Source organism: Trichoplusia ni, chromosome 19, assembly GCF_003590095.1.
Source record: "Trichoplusia ni isolate ovarian cell line Hi5 chromosome 19, tn1, whole genome shotgun sequence".
In the NCBI taxonomy this organism is placed as follows: domain Eukaryota; kingdom Metazoa; phylum Arthropoda; class Insecta; order Lepidoptera; family Noctuidae; genus Trichoplusia; species Trichoplusia ni.
Window position 1 is genome coordinate 970080 of NC_039496.1, and position 25657 is coordinate 995736.

The 25657-nt window shown below is 34.0% G+C and overlaps 1 protein-coding gene across 4 annotated transcripts in view; it reads right to left on the reverse strand.

The window, feature by feature from the left end:
- Nucleotides 1-559: 559 nt before the first annotated feature.
- LOC113503452 (protein unc-13 homolog A) overlaps nt 560-25657 on the reverse strand; it is a 56265-nt gene continuing 31167 nt past the window's right edge. For all 4 annotated transcript variants that reach the window (XM_026885431.1, XM_026885432.1, XM_026885430.1 and 1 more), the window contains 17 exons: nt 8505-8683; nt 8109-8259; nt 7670-7828; nt 7290-7415; nt 7018-7185; nt 6651-6764; nt 6392-6559; nt 5955-6176; nt 5495-5661; nt 5145-5283; nt 4769-4900; nt 4277-4420; nt 3862-4081; nt 3636-3734; nt 3156-3318; nt 2760-2886; nt 560-2638 (listed from right to left, as the gene is read on the reverse strand). In XM_026885431.1, coding sequence (XP_026741232.1) covers nt 2465-2638; nt 2760-2886; nt 3156-3318; nt 3636-3734; nt 3862-4081; nt 4277-4420; nt 4769-4900; nt 5145-5283; nt 5495-5661; nt 5955-6176; nt 6392-6559; nt 6651-6764; nt 7018-7185; nt 7290-7415; nt 7670-7828; nt 8109-8259; nt 8505-8683 — 2652 coding nt within the window. In that variant the 3' untranslated portion in view covers nt 560-2464. The remainder of the gene's footprint in view (nt 2639-2759; nt 2887-3155; nt 3319-3635; nt 3735-3861; nt 4082-4276; nt 4421-4768; nt 4901-5144; nt 5284-5494; nt 5662-5954; nt 6177-6391; nt 6560-6650; nt 6765-7017; nt 7186-7289; nt 7416-7669; nt 7829-8108; nt 8260-8504; nt 8684-25657) is intronic.

Consider the following 25657-nt stretch of genomic DNA (forward strand, 5'->3'; position numbering starts at 1 on the left):
TTTTCTTTAAGAGTGGACAAAAAAGTTGGAATTTTTACTTTTTTAAATTATTTTGTAATCTGGAATTGTATCACATTATTACGTTGAATAGAATATAATTTGAGACAAGATTCAAAATAACATATTAATTATTGTTTTTTAAATTTTCTATTACGCTATAGTTATACAGATTCAGTCAACTCGGAAATTTAAATTAGAAATAATAAAAGTATTTTCTATATATTATAATAAGACGAGTAAATATATAATTAATTAATAATATATGTATATTATTGAGATTTGGACTAGACAAACCACATTCTCTATCTACAGATATGTAATCCATGATAAATGCTAATATTTAGAAATTCTATGTCCCGTGTCTGTTGGTTGTGTGCCTATCTACACATCGTGCACATTTTCAACTTCATTAAAAGTAAAAAGATCTTTAAATATACTAAAAACGTAGAGTGGGCTTTGTAAATGTCAAATTGTTTGAATTTAGAATAACAGACAGTTAAAATAAATTATACAAATAAAACCTTTTTATGTGTTATTAAGATGTGTGTTTAAAATACCATTTTTGATACAATTTTTAATGCCATTGAAAATGTACACACACTAATGTATTATGTGACTTTCAAACATGGTGTTTTGAGTTTTGGACTGTGGTATTAATGATTAATTATTATGTTAATAAATCAACGATTCGTTATTGTTATTCGCCATATTATAGCCTTAACAAATTATTTTTGAGCACTGGGCCAAGATCCAAATAAAGGATATGGAAGGCTATTTCTAAAACAAATACGAACATAGTGTTCTATAAAATTAGTAATTATGATCAACAAAAATAAGATCTCTATTAAAAACAGTCTCAAAATCAACAAATGGAATGTATTTTTAATGTTACGTCTCGCGAATACATCGACGAAACAAATATTAACAATAACATCGGAATCGTCAAACAGGTTAACACGATAATACGATGTTTCGTCATTTATAACAATATCACAATTTTCAATAATATACAAAAAGACATTGGAGATTTTTGATTACACTTCAAACAGGCCAAGCTTATTAAAGTAATAGCAAATATTGTGATATACACATGTCAACACATACTTATGTTTATGTACATAGTTATCTGCAATAGTATGGATCACATAGATATTATACAGAGATATATAGGTCACTCAAAACGGGACACGTAAAACAAGTATTTATTATTTTATAAAGTATGACAAGACCGCACATTTTTGATCCATTTTCATCGCGATACTTTTTGATGTGTTGTACGAATAAATTTGTATTCAAATTCTCAAGATTTCATATTTATTTCGTCGATCATTTTCAACATTGCAAGACAAGAACTGAAATAAATCAAAACGAATAATTTCCTGTTCGGTATATTTGTCGCGGAAGCCATTAGTTCTGACGTAACGTATGCATTCAGATATATGGTTCAATATAAATGTGTTTATTTCTATATTTATTACCGTACAGACGTCAAAAAGCATCGCAAGGATCTCATGAACAAACGACGGCTATGACTATATTAATTCCATTTTATATAACACTCATCACCTAACGAACATGCTTTATTTACTTCGCATAATTCTATACACCACGCATTTATCGAAAGGAAAATATAGAAACGCATAACCTCATAGCACTCGGGAAACATCCTCAACACTTTTACACGTTACCGACTCGACTGAAGCATTGGAACCAACAAACGAAGGAAATAATTTACATAAGGCCATATATCTTACTGTACACGTATAACGAGTAGATGATTAATTAGATAAATAATTATGTTGCATTTTAATATTAATGTTTAAGGATTAATTCATCCGTATTTACGACAGTTTGGTCCATATAAATATTATTACATAAATCGTGGGTCAACGATGCGTTCGCGAATTTAGGTACCCAGCAAAAGTGTAGTTAGGCAGTAAATGGAAGAAAAGAACTTCGCCACTGATTAAATTATCAAAACACAGCGAAGTTAAGAAACATGGAGCGTTTTGAGGCGAACGAAGTGTTTGCCGACCATTTGGAGTTTAGATTTGAGAGTTTAGGTGCAGCTGGATCCCTACTCGCGTACGCCGCGACGCCCGGCCGCCTACGGTCAGTCTTTTCTGCTAATGTTTACGAATTTGTGCAAAATATTCTACTATCCGCGTAACTTAACAAAGATTAATTTTATTTACAAAACGCATCTCCGTCGAGATCGTACGAAATAAAACGAACGAGCACTGACCGGGAGCCGCCGGAGCGCCGAATGTCATATCCTTACTCCGTTGCAGTGGCTTCGTCTCTCTCGCACGTATCGTTCAGAACATGGTTCTGTCTCGCTTACGCACTTTAAACTGTTTCAAAATACTAAGGGACATCACAACCGGATTTGTCAGTCCAGTCGCAGTCTTGGAGTTGGTATGTTGTGTTGAATGTTGTGGCACGTGGGGTTTGTTTAAGCGTTTCACGAGGGGCCTGGTGCTCCGGCCGGGGCCTCAGTCCTCATCTCCGACTTTAGCTTGACGAACTCCCGGGCGACTTCATCGTTGTGCCTTTGGGAAAGTATTCTCAGTATCGTCCAGCCAGTCTCGTCCATCTTGATGCGTGTTCCTAAAGGCAGCCAACAAGCGATGGCACCCTGAAAAGTGGAAAAAGTACAAAATTGAATTTCTCTTTTACACTCTTTGTTTCTACTCATATAAAAAGAAGATTACAAGGAAACTAGGAAATATATTATGGTTCTAAAAATCTTTTGTTACCTGTTCAACAATTTCGGTCATGCGCATGATAGCGACTCCGACGAGACGGTCCTCGCGTGCGAAGCAGTAATCACGCACACAAACGTGAAGCTCGAACAGATCCAACTGCTCTGTAGCGCTAACCATGCTGAAATAATTGAAAAAGTGATTATATATAGGAAAATTTTAAGTAGGTCAAGTGTATACGAATTAATTTGCATCTAGATTTATCACATACTTTATTATCACCGAAAAAGACATTGATTTTTTAATCTATTTTATTTAAATACTGCAAAGAGATACTTGGGTGATCCTGTATTCGGTCTTTGGCTTACGAGAGAGACGTAAGAAAGTATGTGTGGCCTTGGCCCAAGTTAATAATATTACTAAGAGATTCTTAAGTAAAACAGAACTTACAAGTGGAAAGTCTCATTGAACTTCGGACTCCAGTTGTTGCTCTTGGACTTCGTGGCGAACTTCCTCTTCTTCTCCGCCAAGTGTGGACCGATGAGGTTGACCTCAATGAACGGACGGAACATCCCGCTTTGAATAACCCACTTCAGGTCATTTGCTGCCACCACTGTAAGTATTTAAATTGTTCTATATTACACTGTTTTTCTTCAGGTAGAAGCAGCAAAAAAAAATTTCTGAAATGTGTTCAAATAATTATATTGATCGGAAAATATTAACATTATAAACAGTGTTTTACATTTTCGAGGTACCCGAAATTGTAATTAAAATGATATGACATTACTTTTTTGGGTCATAGTAATTTCGGCTACTGGCGTGGACAATACTGCGTTAAAAGTTGCTCTGGAATGTCATGCTGTCCTTATCATCTTCAAATTGAATGACAAAGGCAGCAATAGTTGTTGGATAACCTTTATAACAACATACCTTTCACCGTGATTTTATGTTCACCAGTGTTAGGGTGTGTGAACAAGTCCACTTGCAACGATATCTCTCCCACGCTGCCTTCTTCCGCCACAGCAGCATCTAAGGAAGAGCAAACATTGTAGCTCATTCATATATAAAGGTTAAGGTAAAATAATGAATGCGAGCGTCGTCGTTATTAAAAAAAAAAGACTAAAACCAAAGTCGGTGGCTCTTCCCCGGCACCCACCTTGATTCTGCTGACAGCTAACGAAAGTCCTGATGAGCGTGTCAGTAGTCTGCGTGTAAAGACTTAGAGCATATCTCAAGGACTGCAGCTCAGGACTCTTCTCGAGGAAGGCCTTTTTGAGACCGTTGCCGCCGGCGTGGAAGTACAGCTTGATGGTATCCAGAGCTGTGTCGAGGACGGTGCACTGCTTCGGCGTCAAACTCTTCTCAGCTGATAGGTGCTGTGGATGAAATAGAATACATTAAGATCTGTTTCAAAAGTGTAGGTTGACTATGGTTGTAGTTATAATGATAATAAAGTTACTTATTCTTGTGATCAGGACCAAACGTGTAAATTTCAATTACTGTATGTTTATCTCCAATATAATTAAATCGTCATTTGTATGTAAAAATAATTGTATCGACATCTAAGTTACCTCTTTCGATATGTCCATGACTCCAGACAGCGCATGCTTGACGTCCTGCTTGCCCACCGTGCTCTTGAACAGCTGTGTCATGTCTTCGATCTTCGCATTCGCTGCTAAGTTCTTAGCGTTGTTCGTCAAATTCTTCAGCATCATCTACAAACAAATTGTCATTTATAACATGGTCTTGTATTTCAAATCTTAGCATTTTATTGTTTAAGAACTGATAACTCAGTGGCTATGAGCGATATACAGCCAAGTCAAAGGGCAAGGTTCAAATCCCAGTTCGCATCAATGTTTTTTCGAACTCATGTACGCGTTAATAAGCAATTATAAGTGGCTTAAAATGGTGAAGGAAATCATCGTGTGGAAACCAAAACATATAAGAATATAATATTTTCTAGGGTGTATTTAAGCCACGTCAGAGGCCACAGGCCTTTACAGTATGTTTAAAAACTATAAAAGAGGGATTTTCTTAAATACTAGTTCAGTATTCTTTGTTACCGTTTTGTCAGTCATAGGCGGAAGAACAACAGTCTTTTCTAATATCTTGATCACAATCTTCCACAATTCCTTTAGTAGTCGTTTGAGTACAGTCTTTTCACAGGATTCAGCGTACATTGTAAGAGAGCCATCCTGAAAAAGACAAATATTCATTATTTACTAAAGTTAAATATGATTTGAAACAAAATACAAATAAAGGCAATAAAAACCTCCGACAGGATTCGAACCTGCGACTCCTGGTTCCAAAATACAGCCGATTACAATTTATATTTTAAACCGTCAAAAAAAAAATCTTAAAAACTTTGAAGAGATACATTGTATATTCTTTCCTTATTATGTCTTATTTTTCTTTCTTGTCTAATGTAACAATACTTACTAATATATCCATAAGAGGTCTAAGAACTTCATCAGCCTCGTGATGTGTTTGAGCTTGGTTGGCTGGCGCGGTGGTACCTGTCACCTTTGATAATAGTTCACCCAGCTCCTTCACACTGGCTGTTATTCGAGTTTCCAAACTGAAAAAATAAGTCGAATTACGGTTAGAGACGAACACAACTATTTATTGTGAAAATACTGTTACCAGTCTACTATGACCTCATACTATTTAAAATGTGTTTAAGGAACAAATAGGCAATTATTTAGATAAAATCAAATATTATTTTTAAAAATCCCGTCAAAATTTGTGTCCTTATTTAACAGCTGTTCTTAAAATAATAACGTTCTTACCTGATAGCAAACATAGAAGCGAGGTCATCTAACGTGCCGTTGAGACTATTCTGCAGATCTTTGAGAATATCAGCAGCATCGCGTTCCAGCTTAGTACCACCCATAGCTTCAAACATTTTCTCCAGTTGAACTCGCAGTTGTTGGATGTTGTTCATCAAGATACATGCCTGAAAAGGTGTAATATTATCGGTCATTAATCACGTTATAGCCTTTGGAGAATTAGTCTGTTTTTTTAAGTCTCACGTAGAGAAACAGCATTCATATGCGTTAAGAAAAAAATTGTCCAGAGTCTAGTTTACCAGACAGAGTAATCAGTTTCTTTTATAAACGTAGCCAGATTAATATAATCAAGTGACATTAAGGATGGTAATAGGTTCAATCCATTTGAAAGGTGCAGTACAATTCAGAAGAATACACTACCGACAGTAGTATCATACAACATGCAAGTCTAATTACTTACCACCCGTTCTTCCTTCAGATGTTCAGGGAATTCCTTTTTGACGATATCAGCATAAGCCACAAGGACCTTGACGATGGTCTTCGCGAACCTCTTCATGTACCGCTTCCAGATCTCAGGGTCAGGACACTCGAGTTTGGAAACCACGTCGAAGCATTGCGTCAGTTGTGTGAACACGTCTACCACTGAGTTACTGAAGAGCGCGTGTTCACTTGATTTTTGGAACTGCAAGGGAACAAAGACGTTACTGGTATGGTTACAAACTAACGACTCGGCTGCGATGATATTGCTATTTTGATACCAGATCTGTACCGATCTATACTAAAATTGCAACATGCACGATTTTTCTTGCCTCGTCTAACTGAGCCTTTACCAATGTCATTATTTATTACACATTCGACTGGTTTTAAAGGCCGTCTCTAAGTTCCAGTACAACTTACCCCGTCTCTCTTATCCCTGTTGAAGGCTCCATTCAGATATTCTAAAGACACATCATCGTTCTCATTAAGCCACTGCATAACGAAAGGTTCGAACCAGGCAGGATACTCTGGAACAGCTCCACAATATGGCGGCACGTCTTTGACGTAGTTTGTGTGCAACCATTTCACCTGTAAGAGAGAATGAATGGTTGAAGAAAGTTTTGAAGTCATTCGTTTTGTTCGTTGGTATACTTGTAGTGTATGCATTCGGATACGTTACCTTGAAATGTAAGTTCATGTAAGCAGAAGACTTGCAAAGACGATGTTGTTCGTGTTCTTCCAACGCGTACTTCATGTCAACCGCGAATAGTGACCACATTGTCGCAGCAGATAACTGAAAATGAAATGAACGAATATTTTCATGTTATGTCAATGTAAAGTAATCTATTATTATTATGTATCATAAATGTATAGACATTCGCAGAAAAATATAAATCCTCACGCGGGCATTCAATGTGCTTAGTAATATAATCAAGCATTCAGTTGATATTATGTATTTAGCGCAATTAGCCAAATGATACGGGAATCAAAAACCTAACCTAAGAAATATTTCAGTTATATTGGAAACACAAACAATTTTCACATACCTGTCCAATATTCAACTCTTGAGGAAACTGGTTGAGTACGGGTGCGTAGCTGTTTCTATCCTCTTCTATCACAGACACGATGAGAGCGATTAGTTTGTGCCAGAAATCCACTGAATCCAACTGCGGCCCATGGTCTGAGGGGTCTCTTTTAGCTTCATTTGGATCCACCTGATAACCAAGATCATTCGAATTATTGAAAAAGATCTCTTTAGGAATAGGAATAAGGTCTAGTTTCAAATTATTGTCTTGTTAACTATTTGTTGGTAAATTACCTGAAATTCCCTGTTATAAAGTTCGTAACAATTCTCAAAGAGAAACTGATATGTTGATCTAAGGCAAGCCTTCACGCAGTCTTTGACTACAGTGCTGGCGCGGGGCGGACTACTCAGCTCTTGAACCTGTAAATGCAGATATTATTATTATTTATTGATACATAAAAGTTACATAAGAAATGTTTTATTGTACAAAAATTCTGTTACATCTGAAGCAAAATAAAAGTTTTTTCTAAGAGACGAACACCGAATTTTGGTATTTTGGCAATGAAATAAAGTATATTACCGGCTTTCTTAAGCATGCTTGGCTTTAATACAAAAGTAAAATATCAAAGTATATTTAGAAATTACATTTAAAATGATTGCAAATGCAATCATACCTTCATCCTGAAGAACGTAATACTGGTGAGCAAGTCAACAGTAGACTTCAAGTCCATAAGTTTCTCTGCGCTCGAGGCAGGGAAGTTGTTCCGGTACATTGAAAGGTCGATCCTCAATGAGTTATGCAACTGATCCAGTAGCTTGACGAACTTCTCTTTCTGTTGATAAAAAGAAATACAATTTGAGCAAATGTTAGTTTCCGTTATTATAACGAACTTCAAGTCATAAATATGAATGGTTTATGTTAAAAAATGTTCACATTTATTGTCTTTCGTGGTAAAATTTATTATAACATTTATAACCCCACAAAAAAGAACACTAAAGTAATAAAAAGAAAGAAAAACAAATTTAACGTCAATTTTAAGTACCGAAGTTTCAAACTTTGGTGCTTTAGCGTGTTCTGTCCATATTTTAGACATAGATCATAAAAATACTTACTCCAAAGTTGGAGGCAGCGAATCTGTCGGAGGCAGAGACAGCAGACGATGCTGTGGTGTGAGCGTAGTAAGCGTTGATGTTGGCCAACAGTGTGGACATCACTGCTGGGACTCCAGCACACAGGTACTTCGTGGAGAGACAGTGGAAGTGCCTGGAGGAGAGTGATAGCAATTATTAATATTTGTACTGTTTCTAATATTATTTCTTATATCTTTGTCATACTTTTATTGCCGTTATTTTATTATCAGGAATAAAATGCTAATCAAGCCTTTGGTCACGTATCTATGAAATAAGATACGATAGGATACAACCGAGTGTTATCTCTATTCAAGTATTAATACTATACTATATTCATGTAACATAACCCTATTAACTCCCATATCCCAGATAACTTACGTCATAGCTTGATATATCGCTTCAATTCCGTATCTCATAGCGAATTCATCAACGATTTCTTCTGGTATGTCATTGAAGTACACCTTCCAAGCATCGTCTCCTCTCGCTGCTGGTAGCGTTACCGCGCCGCTGTTCTCCTCGCAGAGGTAGTGGAACAGGTTCTCGTGAAGACACGTGTACTGAAAAGAGAGAGTATTGAGTATAGAAATAATATTGTAGATTTTTTTATACGTTTTTGTCTCTTTTCATAGTAATGGCGATAATCGTCTTCTGATAAGGGAGGTTATTTTATCAGTAGGTATAGGGTATTGGCGTCAATTCACTCCGAAAGAGTAGCGGACGACAGTTTTTTTCGAAGACAAAGAAGGAGCTGCGGCTCTGCACGAGCCTTGCACAGTGACTGCTATGACAGCAACTGCGCGTTGCTGCACTTTCAGTGGGGATCCTACGATCCTAAGGTTCGTTTCTCGAAACTTAAATAGTGTTAAAATTTTACGCAAAATCTTGCTCATCAACTTTTGTTCCGATACATGTAAATAATATCAAAAAATAGTTCAAAAACAAATCTTTTCCATATTCATTTACGATTCTAGTACCATCATCATTCTATTCACCAAGGATCAAAGTTATATATTAAAAAACTTTCTTTAACATAAAAAGTTAGACATACTTTTATTTTCAATTCAATTTGCTACTTCTAAAACGGAATCGAATCCACTCGGGAAATCGCGATGCAGACCGAAAAATAAATTGAATTTCAACTTGTGTTCAAGCTTGTGAGCTTGTGAGCTGACAATGATAAATAAGTGGAAGAATATCCTGTCCATTTACGTTATGTGAATTTCTATCAAAAAACGGTATTCACTAGACGGGCGACTTATTTGCATGATTCAAAAGAAGTTTAGGTACTTTGAATTTGCTGTGAAAACGATTTGTTAAAGAACTGCTCAATGCTATGGAGATTTAAGACAGAAACTTAGTGCCCGATCATGAGTCTCGTTTAACAAGAAAAGAGGAAGACGAAGATTTAGGTAAAATCTATCTTACCATACAGCTTTGACGTTGTTCTATGACTCTGCTGGCCCTACCCTTTCACTTACGTTATTCCGAGGCTACAAAAGAGATTTACTAAATATTTATAACTTGTGTTATTTTTGCGATCTTCAGTTCTGATTTTGGTCCCAGCGTAAGAAAAACAAGAAAAAAACAACAAGAAATCACAGAGCGAAATACCAAAATGAAATCTCTACAAGCCTAAATTGGCATTCGAGAGCTAAAATATGAAATCCGGTATCAGTTTAAGCCGCAAATCGAAATAGGTGTAGAGAAAATGTAGGTAGGTACAACATGGATTCCATTAGGGGACGGAAACTATATGTTTTGTATGAAACTGGGAATATTGTGGGTGAATTTTGTAGCGATATGTTATCAAGCCGACATTTGGGCTCGCTACCCTAATCGTGGGAAGCCTCTGGTGTAACTATCTTTGCTTGTTTGTGAGGTAAATGTTTATATTCATGAGTTGATTTTTTTGCGTTTCTCTTCTATGATAAATGGGGATCAAAAGTCACCGAAAGAGAAAAAGGTTTTTTAAGGGAAAACCGCTTGGCAATTATTTTATCCTGACATCTTACTCCGTTGTAATCTTACTGCTTTTGTTTATCGGATAACTTGTTACAGTTCATTGAGAAAAAAGTCACCTTACTGACTAGATTGCCGACCTTTCTATTTCTTGCAGGGTAACCTACATTCATCTAAAATTCAACCGTTTGAAAAACATAAACGTTTCTTCCAAAAAAGGCTGAAAAGTCTAAAAAAAGTTTAGGTTATCACGAATGAGCCGGTAGACCTAAATCGTGTTACCAACGAACGATTCACGCACTGTAACAAACTTAGGGTCGTAAAACACGTACGTTACGCTAGGTTAGAAGCAACACAGACTGGGGAAGCAACGCGTTCGTAGTGCTTTCACATACAAAGTTGTTTTGTATCGACTTTGGTCAACGTTACCTCAGGATGCCTATGTAAGGGTATGGAGTGGTAAATCAGTTAAGAAAATCTTCTTTCCTTGGTGACGTAGTACAAAATAAGAAATAATAAATTATATACGATGATTGTAGTAAATACTGTTTAAAGAATTTAATGTAATACCTCCTCGCCTAACGTCATGACTATATTATTATGCACATAAGATCTCGTCTTCCAATATTTCAAATGACTAGGATGAATTGGAAACAATTTGAAGAAAAATGATACATTTTCAAATACTAGAAAGGTTTGTACTCTACGAGTTAAACCAGATTTAAATGAGTTTCAAGGTTCATCACAAAGCTAATGTATTTTTTAAATGTATATTCCTAAACTTTCACATAATATATATTACATAATACATTACTTGGACATCAAAATAAAAGCGCGAAGCTTTTAAGCAATACGAACTAAAATTTGCTACAACGCCCTAAATATTTATTTTTTTGAAAAAGAAGGGTAGTCTCTGCTATACAGGGCTTAGCACTATGAGGGTACTACGAGTATGTAGATTAAGCTTAATACCTTTTTATAAGGAATTTATAAAAAAAAAACCTGAACCCAATTTTTTTCAACAAAATCATAAGAATTCTAGGTTCTCCCTAAGGATTACAGTCTTTAATTTAGACTCTTTCAGTATATATTGGGATTTTAATATAAGCTACAGCCTTGTAAAACTGGGAAAGTAATTTATTTTTTGCTAAAAAATATTTTAGTATTAAGGCAATTCGTTTTGAATAAGTCTCTATTATCGTTAGCTCCTGCGGTTGCCCCAAGCGTTTTGGCAAAAATGTAAATTGTGCCATCAAACCCAGTGGCTGGGTATAAAGGTTATTCTTAAGATAATTAACGTTTCTTAACAGCCTAGCTGTGTGGTTCCAGGAAGTAATTATGCCTCTCTATCTACAGAATGAGCTTAAAGCAATGCCCTTCATTTTGTTTTGGAGAATATCTTGAGGAATATTTTAGTAGGTACCGTTCATAGTAAAAGTTTGAAAATATAATCTATTAGAAGTTAAATTATATGAAAAGCTTCTACTTTACATGTATAAAAAATATATTTCAGTCATTCTTAAGCAAAACTCTCATAATTTTTTAGTTTGAGATTACCTAACTCAAAATTTCGACGATTTTTAAGAATTGTCCAAACAAATTCAAGTACAAGCTAGCTAAGCTATAAACGTCATGCTTCTACTAAAACTATGTCTTCTCAATCATAGATACCTACTTTATTTCAGATAAGTACACTTATGATAAAGCACACGTATTACTCATATAAACCTATTTGTACGCTCAAATAGTAAGCGGGAATTTATCGTGCAAAAGTAGGGGAAGAAAATGCCTGGAGCGTGATGGAAATTTGTATAAAATCGATAGTTCTTATCAAGAGACAGACAATATGTGAGGCCCGAAGCGTACTAAAGATGGATATATTACATTGGATTAAACGATTGGCATAGTAATGTCTTTGCTCAAGGTATATGGGTCGCATTTCTCTGCCATCATTTTGCTAAAAACTTGAAATGCTATTTTATTTTCAACATTTAGAAAATGAATTGTGTGACTTGGTGGAGAAAGGTAGAGACTTTCTCCACCAAGTCACACAATTCATTTTCTAAATATTTTAAAATCGGACATAAAGCCACTTCACTTGTAATCCGCAATTGAAAAGGATTCAACAAATAATAATGTCCGTTACAATCAAGAAATCAATTATCAATTCAATGACTTCCTTATTCAGATTGATCGAAAATTAAATCAAAAATCCTTCAAGATCATGACGTCACGAAAATCAATTTATCAAATTACGATACGGAAGCTAACAAAGTTATTTACGCGTTTTGATATACTTCAAAATATAATTGCTTTACACTGTCGAGATATTTTCATAAATGTATACAGAATTGAATATGAGCTTTCATTGCAAGATTATTGGTGTTGTGCAAGCGAGAGGTCGCTGTATATAGCGTGAAGTGCTTTCTCACTTCCCCAAATGTGACAGTTTGGTTTCAAGATCTCGTAGTACAGGTACTGGGTTTAATTACTTTGAGTTTACAAGTTCAATGTTAGGTTGGTATCATTAAGGTAAAAGTACTCATTAGTTTTGACATATTGCGGGTATTATAATTAGCGTTGGAACATTAGAAGTTTAACCTTGAATTATTTTAATTGTTTTTGTCACATTCGAGTTTATAATCGATATTTTTTGATTGGAATTTACTGGAAAGCGATAATTATGAACTGTTTTATTTGAAATTTAAAGAAGGATTTATTTGGATGTGTGTTTTTTTAATACTTTTCGAAATCCGTAGCTTATTTTAACTAAAAATGGATAGAGATAAGATATCTTTCAAGGTTTGTGGGATTATGAAGCGGTAAAGAACTAGACTACGTAATACCACAATATTCAGAGCGTTACCCTAAAATATTTTAGTACAAAACTACCTAGCAACAAACTCTAATAAATCATTTACTTCGACCCTCAAATTCCTGTGCCCTAATTTTTAGGCTCATGATTCCGTAAAATCGCTGAGAATGTTTTGATTATCGTGCCCTAACAGTATTTTAGTGAAATTGAGATAATCCACTCATCCCCTCGTTAAGAAAGTTTTTCATCGTAATAGCTAGTCTCTTTTGTTTCATAATTATATTCTGCCGAAGTGAAAGTGGACTTAAAGTAGAAAATATGTTACAGGATATTTTTCAGATAATTTTGTAGGAAAATCGGACAAAACATGATATAAATTTGTTTTAATTTTTCTTCTTGACAACTGGAACGGGCAGGCAAAAATAATGCCAAAAAAATTAAACTGAAGACGATTAATCTTCTCGTAATTTAAATAACAATCAGTACGAAAATTTGGAATGCTTTAGCGTTAAATTGGAACGTAGAACTCTCAAACTAAAGAGATAGCAAGGACAGTCGAAATTAGTTCCAACAATTGTGAATCGAGAGATGTATAAAACGCGGGTAGCAGGTGGAAATAGTAGAATAGAGAGCTCGTTGTGAGTCGTTACGATGGCAAATATATGTCCTGATAAATTCGAGGAGTCTTTGAAAAACGACTTTCCAAATTTAGCTCGGAATCGGTCAGTATTGGTTTATTTGACCAGGTGTTCCTAAATTTATAAGTGACATTTAGTATAGCAAGAGCTACGCCCTTTATTTTTAGAACAGTGGATTTACTTTGCGATAAACTTACTGTAAAGTTAAGGATAATAAAAACAGGTTAGAGTTTTTCTGCACTGTATAGTTAACTACATGTTTCAACAAATTATTAACTAAATTTTATAAACCCTTGAAAAACAAAACTGCATCCAATTTGATTCATCCGCTTAGGAGTTATCGTAGAAACGCAGACAGACACATCAATGTTAAACTTGTAACACCCCTTATTTTGCGTTAGGCTAAACTTTCGGGTACTCACAAAACTAAAAAAAGCAACATTTACAAATTTTACGTTTCACACTAAGTAAATATATCAATTCAATCGTTTTAACGCCCCCTTTTAAATAATTGAAGTTATATATTATGCAATCGTATAACAGATAAAGGTGGTTTAAAAGCTTAATTTTATTGGTATTGTTGAACGGAAATTCGTAGAGGATTCGACTGTATTACGGTAAGTGGTAATACTGTAGTCGGTCAGGTCGTAAATGGTTGAATCAATTAGTTTGAGAGTATCAATACCGCAGTGTTCACATAAATATAAATGGGCCATCGGGGTAGCTTATAGAGCAGATATAGTCAGCAACAAAAGTAACTTGCAGAATTATCACAAAATACAAAAAATATTTCTTGTAAAATAGTCAGATAATCAAGTAAAACCAAAGAAAAATGTAGTTCTTGTTGTGATAATTAAATAGTGTCACAAAATCGCTGTAATATTTAAAGGGGCAAAGTTAATTTTTATTTTTAATATATTATCAAGCACATCAGACAGCCATCATTAAATGTTGTTGCTGTCACTAACTTAAATCGAAATAGAACCATGAAGGTGTTACTATACTACCAGTCTATAAAATAAGATTAAAAGTATAAAGGTTGTAACAGAGTTCGATAAAGCTAATCGATTTTAAATCGAAGTCTATGTAGCCTTTGGAACAGGCTTTAAGGATAGGAAAAGGTATTAGACTCTTTTCTTGTACAGAAAATGATTGAAATGTGTTAAAAACTTCTTTTTGTTTATTCTCTGCTAAGAATTTACGTAATCTGGGTACTAAAGGTCCATATAATCAATACTCTATTTAATACTTTCAGAACTTTCTGGTTGATTCTTTAGTTTTTTTTTTAAAGTAGCTATAAAATATTCTACCAGGAAAACATATGTAGCGGCTACGCGCTCTCACAAGAACATCAACTCGCGGTTGTAAAATAAAACCAACCCGCCTAAGCCCGTTTAATTAGTTCAAATGCGCGACCTACTTTTTTCAACTAATTATTCACACACATTTATATTAAATACCATAATTTATCATCATTAGCGTCAAGTGCAAGTAAAAATAAACACGCGAATATGCAATCTAAAGGAACAGTCATATGGTCTAAAATCGCATACATTTTACTGTACCAAGTTTCCAAATTCCGTTTAATTCGTTTAGCGAGGTCTCACCAATATTTTGGAGTCCATTTAATTAAGGAGACCCTCTATAAATCAAGGCAAGATAAATTGGTTTAAATGGGTCCCTCCTACCTTGCTAGGTAGGAAGCCTCTGTAATTTATTTACATGGACCTAAGGAAACGGCTAACGTATTTCTGATCAATTAACTAATAATTTGTTATTAGTGTTGGGAGGGTTCGTGTTAGTGTTACCCCTATTAAACCCTATTAAATGGGCCAAGAAGAACATAAATACTATCTGGTTTTTTATTCTCTATATAAATATTTTTGTCGAAGTTTCCTCCCCTTTTCGCTGACTATGATATCGGGCCTAAATATATACTGCTTTTTTTAAATAAACAATTGAACAATTTTGTTTTAAACACCCGCTTACCCATATTTGCCAGAAAAGATGGAAAAAAAATTGTCCCCTTTAGTATATGGAGACGTTTTTCGGAAATTGTATGTCTTGTGCGACTAATAAGTAAGGCCATCGTGCATATAGCTAGTATATTCAAATATAATACGGTAATTTATATTTAATTATAATAAGGCCACATTGGGTTAAAAATTACGCAATAAAATCGATGTTTTGTAAAGCTTTTCCACTCGGTCCACTGTAAATTGCATTTTAATTAATTACTCCGATGAAATAGTAGTTTTATTTATTTTGTGCTAACGTTATAGCGCTGGCAACATTATTGAGCCGTGAGTAAACAAACTGCTTGCAACAGGTCATAGGTAAACAGGTGCGCACTGTATTATCCAAACTGGATTTGTTTGAAAATCCTCTTTGATAAACCAATACGCTTTATTCAATACAGTTTACTGAAGTATATGAATTAGTTTTGCCGTTTGTATTTTAGAATTTTGCACTCAAAAGGGTAGAAAAGGAACCCTATAATTGACGCACCTCTGTACGTCCGTTTTTAAACAGACCGTAAGTCAAAAATACATTGTTGCTAGACAATTGTTATTTTTACAGAAGATGTATTTCTGGTCTCACTTTTACCAAAAATATAATAAATAACCTGGATAAGTGATACGACTACAGAACTTCAGTGTTTCGAGTCCAGCTCGCAATGAAACAGTTCAGGTATAATTTACACCTCTAAGGAGCCTAAGTAAGACTTCTGCAGTTGTGAATGGGTGACTGGTGACTACACGTTGTCAAGTGTCGTTTCCGTAAATGAAATAATACAGTTTTCACAAGAAGCGGTAAGCTCTTTGGATACCTATCAGATAAAAGATGCTAATTCATGTCACGGATCTTTTTTCAACCAGTTTTTATCCCGATATATTTGCATGAACCCACGTCATTCATAATAATATGCTTAATATTCAAATTGAAATAATATTCAACCCAAATTTGTTTATATTTGTCATTTAGTCTATACTAATATATAAAGCTGAAGAGTTTGTTTGTTTAATCTCAGGAACTACCGGTCAGAATTGAAAAAATCTTTTTGTGTTTAATAGACCATTTATTGAGGAAGGCTTTAGGTTATAAACCATCACGCTGCGACTAATGGGAGCGAAGATACAATGGAAAATGTGAAAAAAACAGGGCAGGTATAAATCATAACTTATATCTTCTACCCACGGGGACGAAGTCGCGGGCAACAGCTAGTTAATCATATTTGTAAATTATTCTATCTTGAATAATATTTACAAACAAGCATCTGCAGCTTTTAGCTATTTATATAATAGAGCAAGAGCCCGTGAACCCCAGACCTTCGTTATTTTATAAAAGCTGAAAGATTGTCAGCGCATACTCCCAACCCAGGTAAGAACGATGGACCATTATGAAGTTTGGGTTATAGTGGCTTAGGCAGGTAAACGGTACTAAAGGTGTGTAAAATACCGATCTAAATTCGTCAAATAATAAAGTGCGATTTTTTGATATTATCTTCAGAATATTATTAAAAATCACGTTATTCATTGCCAGACACTTAACATCGTGGCAACCCCTTGCCAGACACCCTTAATGTTCATGAAATTATAGTTTAACTTACGTTATAGTATAAAAGCTGATTTTTATATATAATACTTGGGTAATAAGTAGATGATGTTTCCTCATTAGCCAGACATTTTTTATAGTTCCAACCCCTTGCCAGACAAGCATGTAGGGTAGCTGTAGGAGCGAGCGCGAGGCAGTATGTATATGAGTGAGTGCGAGTGAGATGGCGAGTTAAGTCTACCGCGATCCCTCACTGCGCAGTTGTTATTTCTACTGCGCATGTATTGTTTAGTACTCAGTACATGTTTACATCAGCTAAAATAATATAATAAAGCATGATACGTAGATTATATGTTTACAATTTGTTTATGTGACTTTTTAAATTAAACTGATTTTGTATTATAAAAACAAATCATAGGTGATACATTAATTTGTGTTATTTGCAAAAAAAAGTAGTGATAAATAATATTTTATAGTATGATACGTAGATTATAAGTTTACAATTTGTTTATGTGACTTTTTAAATAAAAGTGATTTTGTATTAAAAATAAGTCATGGGTGATACATTAATTTGTGTTATTTGCAACAAAAGTAGTCTCAAAATAACATTATTTTCTGACGAGACATTGAAAAAATGTGAATTAATTTTAAAATTGCGAAAAAAACATAACCTTAAGTACAATGACATCATTTTTCCACGTGAATACACAGAGGGTGGCTATCACAGGGAATGTTACAAATCATTCACAGGGCTAATGAAAAAATATTTTACCTCAGAACCAAAAAATTCTCAAAAGATTGTTGAAAGAGAGCAAGAAAAAGAAACATTTAAAGACGTTAATACATCAACGTTAATACTTGTAGCATCATTAACCTATTTTTAATTAAATTTTTGAAAAATATTTTATTTTTTGGCTTTTTTTTTAAACCTGTTTTTGATAAAATAAATTAAATTTTTTAACAATTTAAGGTAATTGTAGCATCGAATGTCTTTCCTTAAGATGTTTTTAAAATTTACATAGATTATTAGTTAAATAAATCTGCGCCAAAAAGTTTATTTGCATGAGTCATTCTAATCACAAATCTCTTCTTAAGACATACAATGTTTGTCTGGCAAGGGGTTAGAACTATAAAAAATGTCTGGCTAATAAGGAAATATCATCTAATTATTACCCAAATATTATATATAGAAATCAGCTATTACACTTTAACGTAAGTAATGATATAATTAATGTTATTCTTATCATTTATAACGAATATTTAATTAATAATAATTGAAGATAGCACATATTATTGTTTTAGTTGATGTAAGCATGTATTAAATACTAAACAATACAAACGCATCTCACTCGCACCCACTTATATACATACTGCCTCGCGCTCGCTCCTACAGCTACCCTACATGCTTGTCTGGCAAGGGGTTGGAACTATAAAAAATGTCTGGCTAATGAGGAAACATCATCTACTTATTACCCAAGTATTATATATAAAAATCAGCTTTTATACTATAACGTAAGTTAAACTATAATTTCATGAACATTAAGGGTGTCTGGCAAGGGGTTGCCACGATGTTAAGTGTCTGGCAATGAATAACGTGATTTTTAATAATATTCTGAAGATAATATCAAAAAATCGCACTTTATTATTTGACGAATTTAGATCGGTATTTTACACACCTTTAGTACCGTTTACCTGCCTAAGCCACTATAACCCAAACTTCATAATGGTCCATCGTTCTTACCTGGGTTGGGAGTATGCGCTGACAATCTTTCAGCTTTTATAAAATAACGAAGGTCTGGGGTTCACGGGCTCTTAGACTATAAAGCTCACGCGATGAAAACCACAACGATAAAATACGGTCGCAATATATAACTTTTTATCAACGCGGTTTCAAAGGCAGTTAACACGCAAAACACCACATGACGTAATTAACGCATTATTATGAAACAAGTATAATAAAAAAAAAACATAAAACAGGGATTTGTAACTGTCTACTACTAGTCAAGTGCGTTTAGTTGATATCTACATAAATATAATCGGGCATTTTATGACAGTCGCCATCTTGAACAGATTTTCATGAAATACTTATAGCTACAAATCGAGAAACTAATTTACCTTTAGAAAAAAACCGGTAATTCTATTCTAGAGGTTGAATTTGCAGACATACAGACACGTCAACTCATAACACCCTGTCGTTTTTGGGCCGAAGGTTAATAACGAAAGAAGTAGTATAACAAAATATTTAATTAATTCTTATTTACTTTGAGAATTGAAACTGAAGACTCAAAATGAAACCACGTTTGTCAAAACGGAAAACAATTGATTTACTTTCACCGCGTTAATAGGTTGCCTTTGTGAACTGAAATTAGATTTCAACTGAAGCACTTTCGCTTTTAGCAAGTTCGAAACAACCGCTAAAACTATTTGTTAGTTTTATCTGAAAAAGTATTTATTATATCTGTGGTGAAAATCGTGTTTGTCTGGTCTGTTTTAGAAACTAAATATTACGTTACCTTATACACACCAAACATGTTGGAATAAAAATATTTTATGCGAAAATTTTGTATTTTAGTAACATCAAAATCAATTGTTTCCTCAAAAACATTATTTAGTAATTTAAATGTAAACAAATTAAAAGATAAAAACATCGATGATATAGCTATACCATAGACTGACATCAACATATCACACAAACTAACCATTTACGCAAACTTTCAAAAGCTGACGTAATGAGACCAGCAGTCAACAATCCAAGAATTCTTGTTAAGTGTTCCTATTCCACCTTGAATCAAAAGGCAGACCTTTTGATTTTGTAAATCAATTCTGTTACCTAGCGTTGTAACCCCTAGGGTACTGTAGATATTGAAACTGTCTGATCAAAGCGAGGGCCTTTGTCATTCCGTCTTTGTTAAAATTTGACGGTAGTGTCAGAATTGTGTTAGCCTGTTACTGCCGGGAATGTTTGAAAGCTTTTGAAGGTAGTTGCACAGGTAATATGGGCTGAGTAGCGAGTTATAGCTGAAATTGTTGAGGTAAATTTATCTGTGTCTGATGAGAAATTGTGGAGTTGAAAAGTCGTGAAACTATTATTGTAAAATAAAATAGAGGGATAACAAATGTTACATCAATGTTTTACCGTCAGAATAGGTTGGATGGTAGGATAAGGATTAAATTTTGGACGTAGATATAAACTGGATATTGTGGATAATTATTGGATGGAATAAAGTGAAGTTATTCTTGTAAAAGTGATAAATTTCTGATAATATATTTATGTCTACGTAGTGCTACTACGAGATTCTATTACTTAGTCATTAAGAAGAGTTATTAAATTCAAATATAAAAATCAAACCGTTAACTAGAACAAAACTCACAGAATTATTTTAAACACAAATACAACCTACATCGTTTTAACTGAACACATATTTTGAACTTCACACATTCTCAATATTCAACAAAGCGGCGCTATGTACCGGAAAATTCAAATTTATCCAAAAAGCTACTCAACATTTATTACATATATAATGTAAGCGTTTCCCGTATCCCTGTTACGTAATCAAGAATCTCATCGTGCGAGGCGTAACACGCACCTGTTACAACATCAAAGAGGAAGAAACGCAATTGCTACATATTGTGTATGTAATTATATGGAGTGAGCAGCTATTAACGTAGATATACTTAAGCTATTATATGTAACTTTAAAGATACAACATATTGAAATAAGTTTGAACATTGAGGAGGTTTGTTTCGGATCTATGCACAGGGATTTGTTGACCTGTGTATAATTCATGCTGTCAGATTAGTCTGCTGTGGAGTTCGTTGCCTTGTGTCTTCTTCACAGCTAGAGCACTTAGGAAGCAGTGAAGAGCGGGTGATACGAGGTGCTGTTTATATAATATTATTTTTTGACGTTCAAAAAGTGCTACTTCGTAGCCTAACTTAAATAATGAGATACGATGATGATATTTTTATGGGACAACATGACAGCTATTTCACATAGGTATAGTTAAGTTCTTACAAATGTAAAAAATACTATTCAGTTTGTTGGTAATAAATTGAAACGTATTATTGTATTAAATGCGTTCGAGTTTAGAATGAAAATAATACATTCTCGTTTATATTTATACACTCACGCGCCCTAATTGGATTTCCTACTTAGCACCAACGCCAAGTTAACTGAATCCGCTTGTTGGCAATATATATTATTTAAAGCTGTATTATGTCATGACAGTCTGTATCATAATTATGTATTAAGTACGTACTTATAGTTTGTGCTAGGGATCGCCTAATTGATACCAGTTTCAATGAGTCTTTGATCAACGGCTGACGCGGCCACGGCAATGTTAGTTAATTTTGATTTTCTTTTAGTTAACATTAATTTATCTTTTTAGCTTTACATATTAAACACAAGTTAATAACATAAGTCAAAAATGAATGTCTTAATCCTTGTTTAATCTATGGTTTACGAAGTGACGTCATGACGATATCAAATGCGTATTTATATTGAAAGGGTGACTTTGACGTTTGCCCTTGACCTACAATCAAAATGAAATATGTCTTCCCTAAGATTTCGAAAGTGAAAAGATTAAAAATTATTATTCCATTAATTTATTCAGTAAGGTCTTAATAAAAAATATCTTGATCTTTCGTGACTGATATTAAAAAAATATAGCCTTTAATGTGTAGATGATTTATAGTCAAAAAACTTATAGGAGCCGTTAAACTAGGGGTTTGGAAACATCGTGTTGCTTTACAATTAAGTGAAACTTAATACATATATACATACATGTAAATGTAAATAGCTAGCTGGATAAACCACAAGTTTAAATTGAAACATAACATTCTTGGGTACAGATGTATATAGAAACGAACTTGTATATTTAGTTTATATTATAAATAACATGTAACATATACAGACAAGATAACTATTTGTACTTAAACATAACAATATTATACTGTTAGTTAGTTTACGTCTATTTTTTTGTTCTGTCGTTTCTTATTCAGACTGCCTCGGCAATGTAGAATTCGGACGCCTTAATGAGGGTTCCATATAATTATACCCATGAAAACAAATTTGAGTGTATTTTGTTCCCCTAGAAATGTACGATCGCACTAAAGGTTGCTTATTTTAATTTTTTATTTTTAGAACTAACTGTTAGTGCGGGATACAGAATCAGATCACCCGAGAAATTTTAAACTGTCTAGCTATCACAATTAATGAGATATAGCCTGGTGACAGACAGACGGATAGACAGTGGTATATGCGGTACCGTTTTTACGCTTTTGTTACAAAACCCTAAAGGTGAATAGAAAATTAATCAATCAATTAATCAATAGTCGCGAGCAAATAATTGCTACGAATAAATTTCATACAGTTTTCAATGTAGGTAACTGAATGAAGTAAATTAGGTTGGTAAAGAAGCCAGATAACCTATTAACTTTAACGTGGTCCGAACATTTTTATTTAAACAGCTCTATAATATCTGATGACAGTTCTTGAAAATACGTCAAAAGTGTTTTACGTTTATCTCTTCAAACTGTAAATGTTATTTTAAATAGCAAAAAAAATATTTTTAAAGCCCATAAAAATCGTCGCCTTCATTGGTTTGAGGTGTTTTTCTTCACTTCATATAGGTATTAATTACTACCACGCATTCGAAAGGTTTTCAAAATACGACGAAATTCTGTTTAACCACGATGCAACCAAAAAGGGGCTATTTTTAAGAGCTCCTTAATCGCTTCAAGAATTTTCTTTCCGATGTATCAAAGGATGTCGGATTGATAAAGGTTATACCAAGGCCTACTTGTAATATACCGTTTAAAAATAGAATGATATACCTACATTGAAGCGCTTCACAATCCTGACACGAAGTGCCTTAAATGGATGCTCAAATTGCCATTACTGTAATTAACTCCTGCCATAAATTCTCCGAGATTAGACAGATACATTAAAGTACTATAAATGTATAGTATAGATAAATTTGTATACTACACGTATATTTATAGTAGGGAACTAAGTAACTAAGGAATTTAATCCTTGCTTCGCGAGGGTTTCACAAATATTCAAGTCGCTTTCGCAAATACACCTTGACTCGGGAAAGGCATCCGTGGATCACACAAACGCTTGTCTTACGCGGGATCAAGTCCGGGACTCGTCGCGCAAAATAGGTTAGGCATGGTGATTCAATCACTCGACTATCCACGCATCCAAATCCCAAGTTCTAGGAAAACATGTAAAGTGATATCTAAAATTGAAAGTGAGTTTTGAACTAACTAAATTCACGGGGTCGTGATGTAGCTTGCCACGATCTTTTTAACTGAGATGGTTGCCATCTTGGAAACGAGGTAGCTCACTACACGGCACAGAACGGCGTCTTTCTTCCGGAACAGCAACAGACTTACTTGAAGAGATTTTGGTAGTTCCCTAGGCCGTCTTATATGTAACTTCTTTGAATTACCTACTTGTTGGGTTTTGCCAAAAGGAATTAAACTGTAATAATGCTGACGTCACGACCCGATTAGCGCAGCGGCTTAGCAAAGCTGTAAGTCAAATCTTGCTGTAACTACGAAACGATGAGTAATGACTAATCTGTCTGTAGCTTGGACTTCAGTAAAATTGTCATTATTACTTTTGAATGTTACAGCGAATTTGAGCGCTATCTATTGTATACTGAACTTCAAAAAGTGCTACATAAAAGCTCTATTAGAATAAATGGTTTTTATTTAACTACTATTTCGAATAAATTTATTGGTAAGATAAAAAAGAAACTCAGACCGATAAAAAAATTACAGAGTGACACGAATTCAACAATCAATCTTTTTATAAACGTATTTTTGGTCAAGACAAACATGTTTGTCATTTTATTATTACGCCACATCTACACTTAGTTGTAGTCTGTACAGTTTTGTATGCAAATTGACGCGTGTATATTAAGCCATGTCTTCAGCTGTTAGAAACTGATTTAAGGAGGGTTTAATGTGAAGTGGGTTGGATTAATAACACATTAAGTAAACCTCGTAACGCGGGTTGATACATAAATAAATTTAGTGCATTTTATGACACAATTAGTACAAGCTTTTGTTGAATACTAGAAGTCTTAGCTAATTGTGTGATAGTGCTTGAACTTAATGCTGTAATTATGCTTATATTAAACGTAATTACGTACTCGTGTGCAATTAGATTTAATTTCATCGTTTAAGAAGCAACACGATTTTCTCTAAACCTATAGTACAATAGTAGTAATAGAAAACTGTCTCGACAGCATTACAGACTATTTATTAATATTTGTGTAAAAATTATTATTCTCAAAAAATATATTTACTCAAGGGAAATTTTTAGGGTTTAGGTACAGGGTGAAAAAGAAACTCATTCGTCTGTCGTCTGGCTGTCTGTCACCAGTGTGTATAGTGAACGGCCGTAGCTTTAAAGATCAAAGTTTAACAAAAACTGAGAATAAAAATAAGGTTAGGCAGTTAGTTGGTAAGAAAATAATTTCGATGGGTGGCCCTTGTTAATTTGCTTGTACAAAGGGTAAAATTTAAAAAAGGTAATAATGTCAATACCTTTTTAATACCCTTACAATAAATGCTAGATACCTCTCTCAAAGCGTAGCTGAAAGTACAGAAATAAAATATAATAGCTACAGATATAGGGTGCTTTAAAATAAGCTCCACGGTTAGGCTGTAAGATGACATTCAGCACACGCTGTGTGATTTCAAATAAAGCTACGTAATAAACTTATTGACGGGCCATTTCATTTTACTACGACATGGCAAATAAGTTATGACGTCATATAAGAATCGAATATTCAGATTTTTAAAGGTTAGTGCTTTCATAAGTTTTTATTTGACGCCGCCATAAAAGGCACTCGCGAACGGCTGAAACCATTTTCTGAAGTCTGTACATTCAATTTGCCTGTGATTTTTCGATATTTACTTATTTGGGTACCAGTCAAAACTAAAACTGCCTAAAAGGACTGACAATTCCATGGTATGAGCAGCTTTCTTAATCCGCAAAAAATGTTCATTCAATGTACATCAAAAAATTTGTAACTTGTTTAGCGTGTTGTAAGAAACTATCTAACTGTAACTGTAAAGAAAAATAGTCATTATACCTATATTAATCAAAATATAGTAGAAGTCGTTTTCGATAAAAATTAAAATAAACTACCAGACATTCATAATAAGGCAGTAATTCTTCAGACCGTAATTGATCGTTTATAATTTCCTTGACAGCGCCATCTATGCCCAAGCAAGATAGAATTGAATAATCATGTACTCAATTTGTTTACTTTGGATGCAAATTAATCTTCAGCTAAATAGTATGACTAATTAAAGTCATTCTTTGTGATCTGATGTACTTTTTATTTATTAAATCATATATTTTAAAAAGTGGAAATTTATTGGCTAGTTTTATTTAATAAATCAGGATAACATTTGAAGTTTAGTAGTTCATAAAAAGATTATAATTATAACAAAAGGACCGTGTAACTAGAAGTTCACATTGATGAGGGTTGTTAAAGAAAAAAAAAACAACCTGGCTGTCGAATTTTTTAATCCCCTCTTTT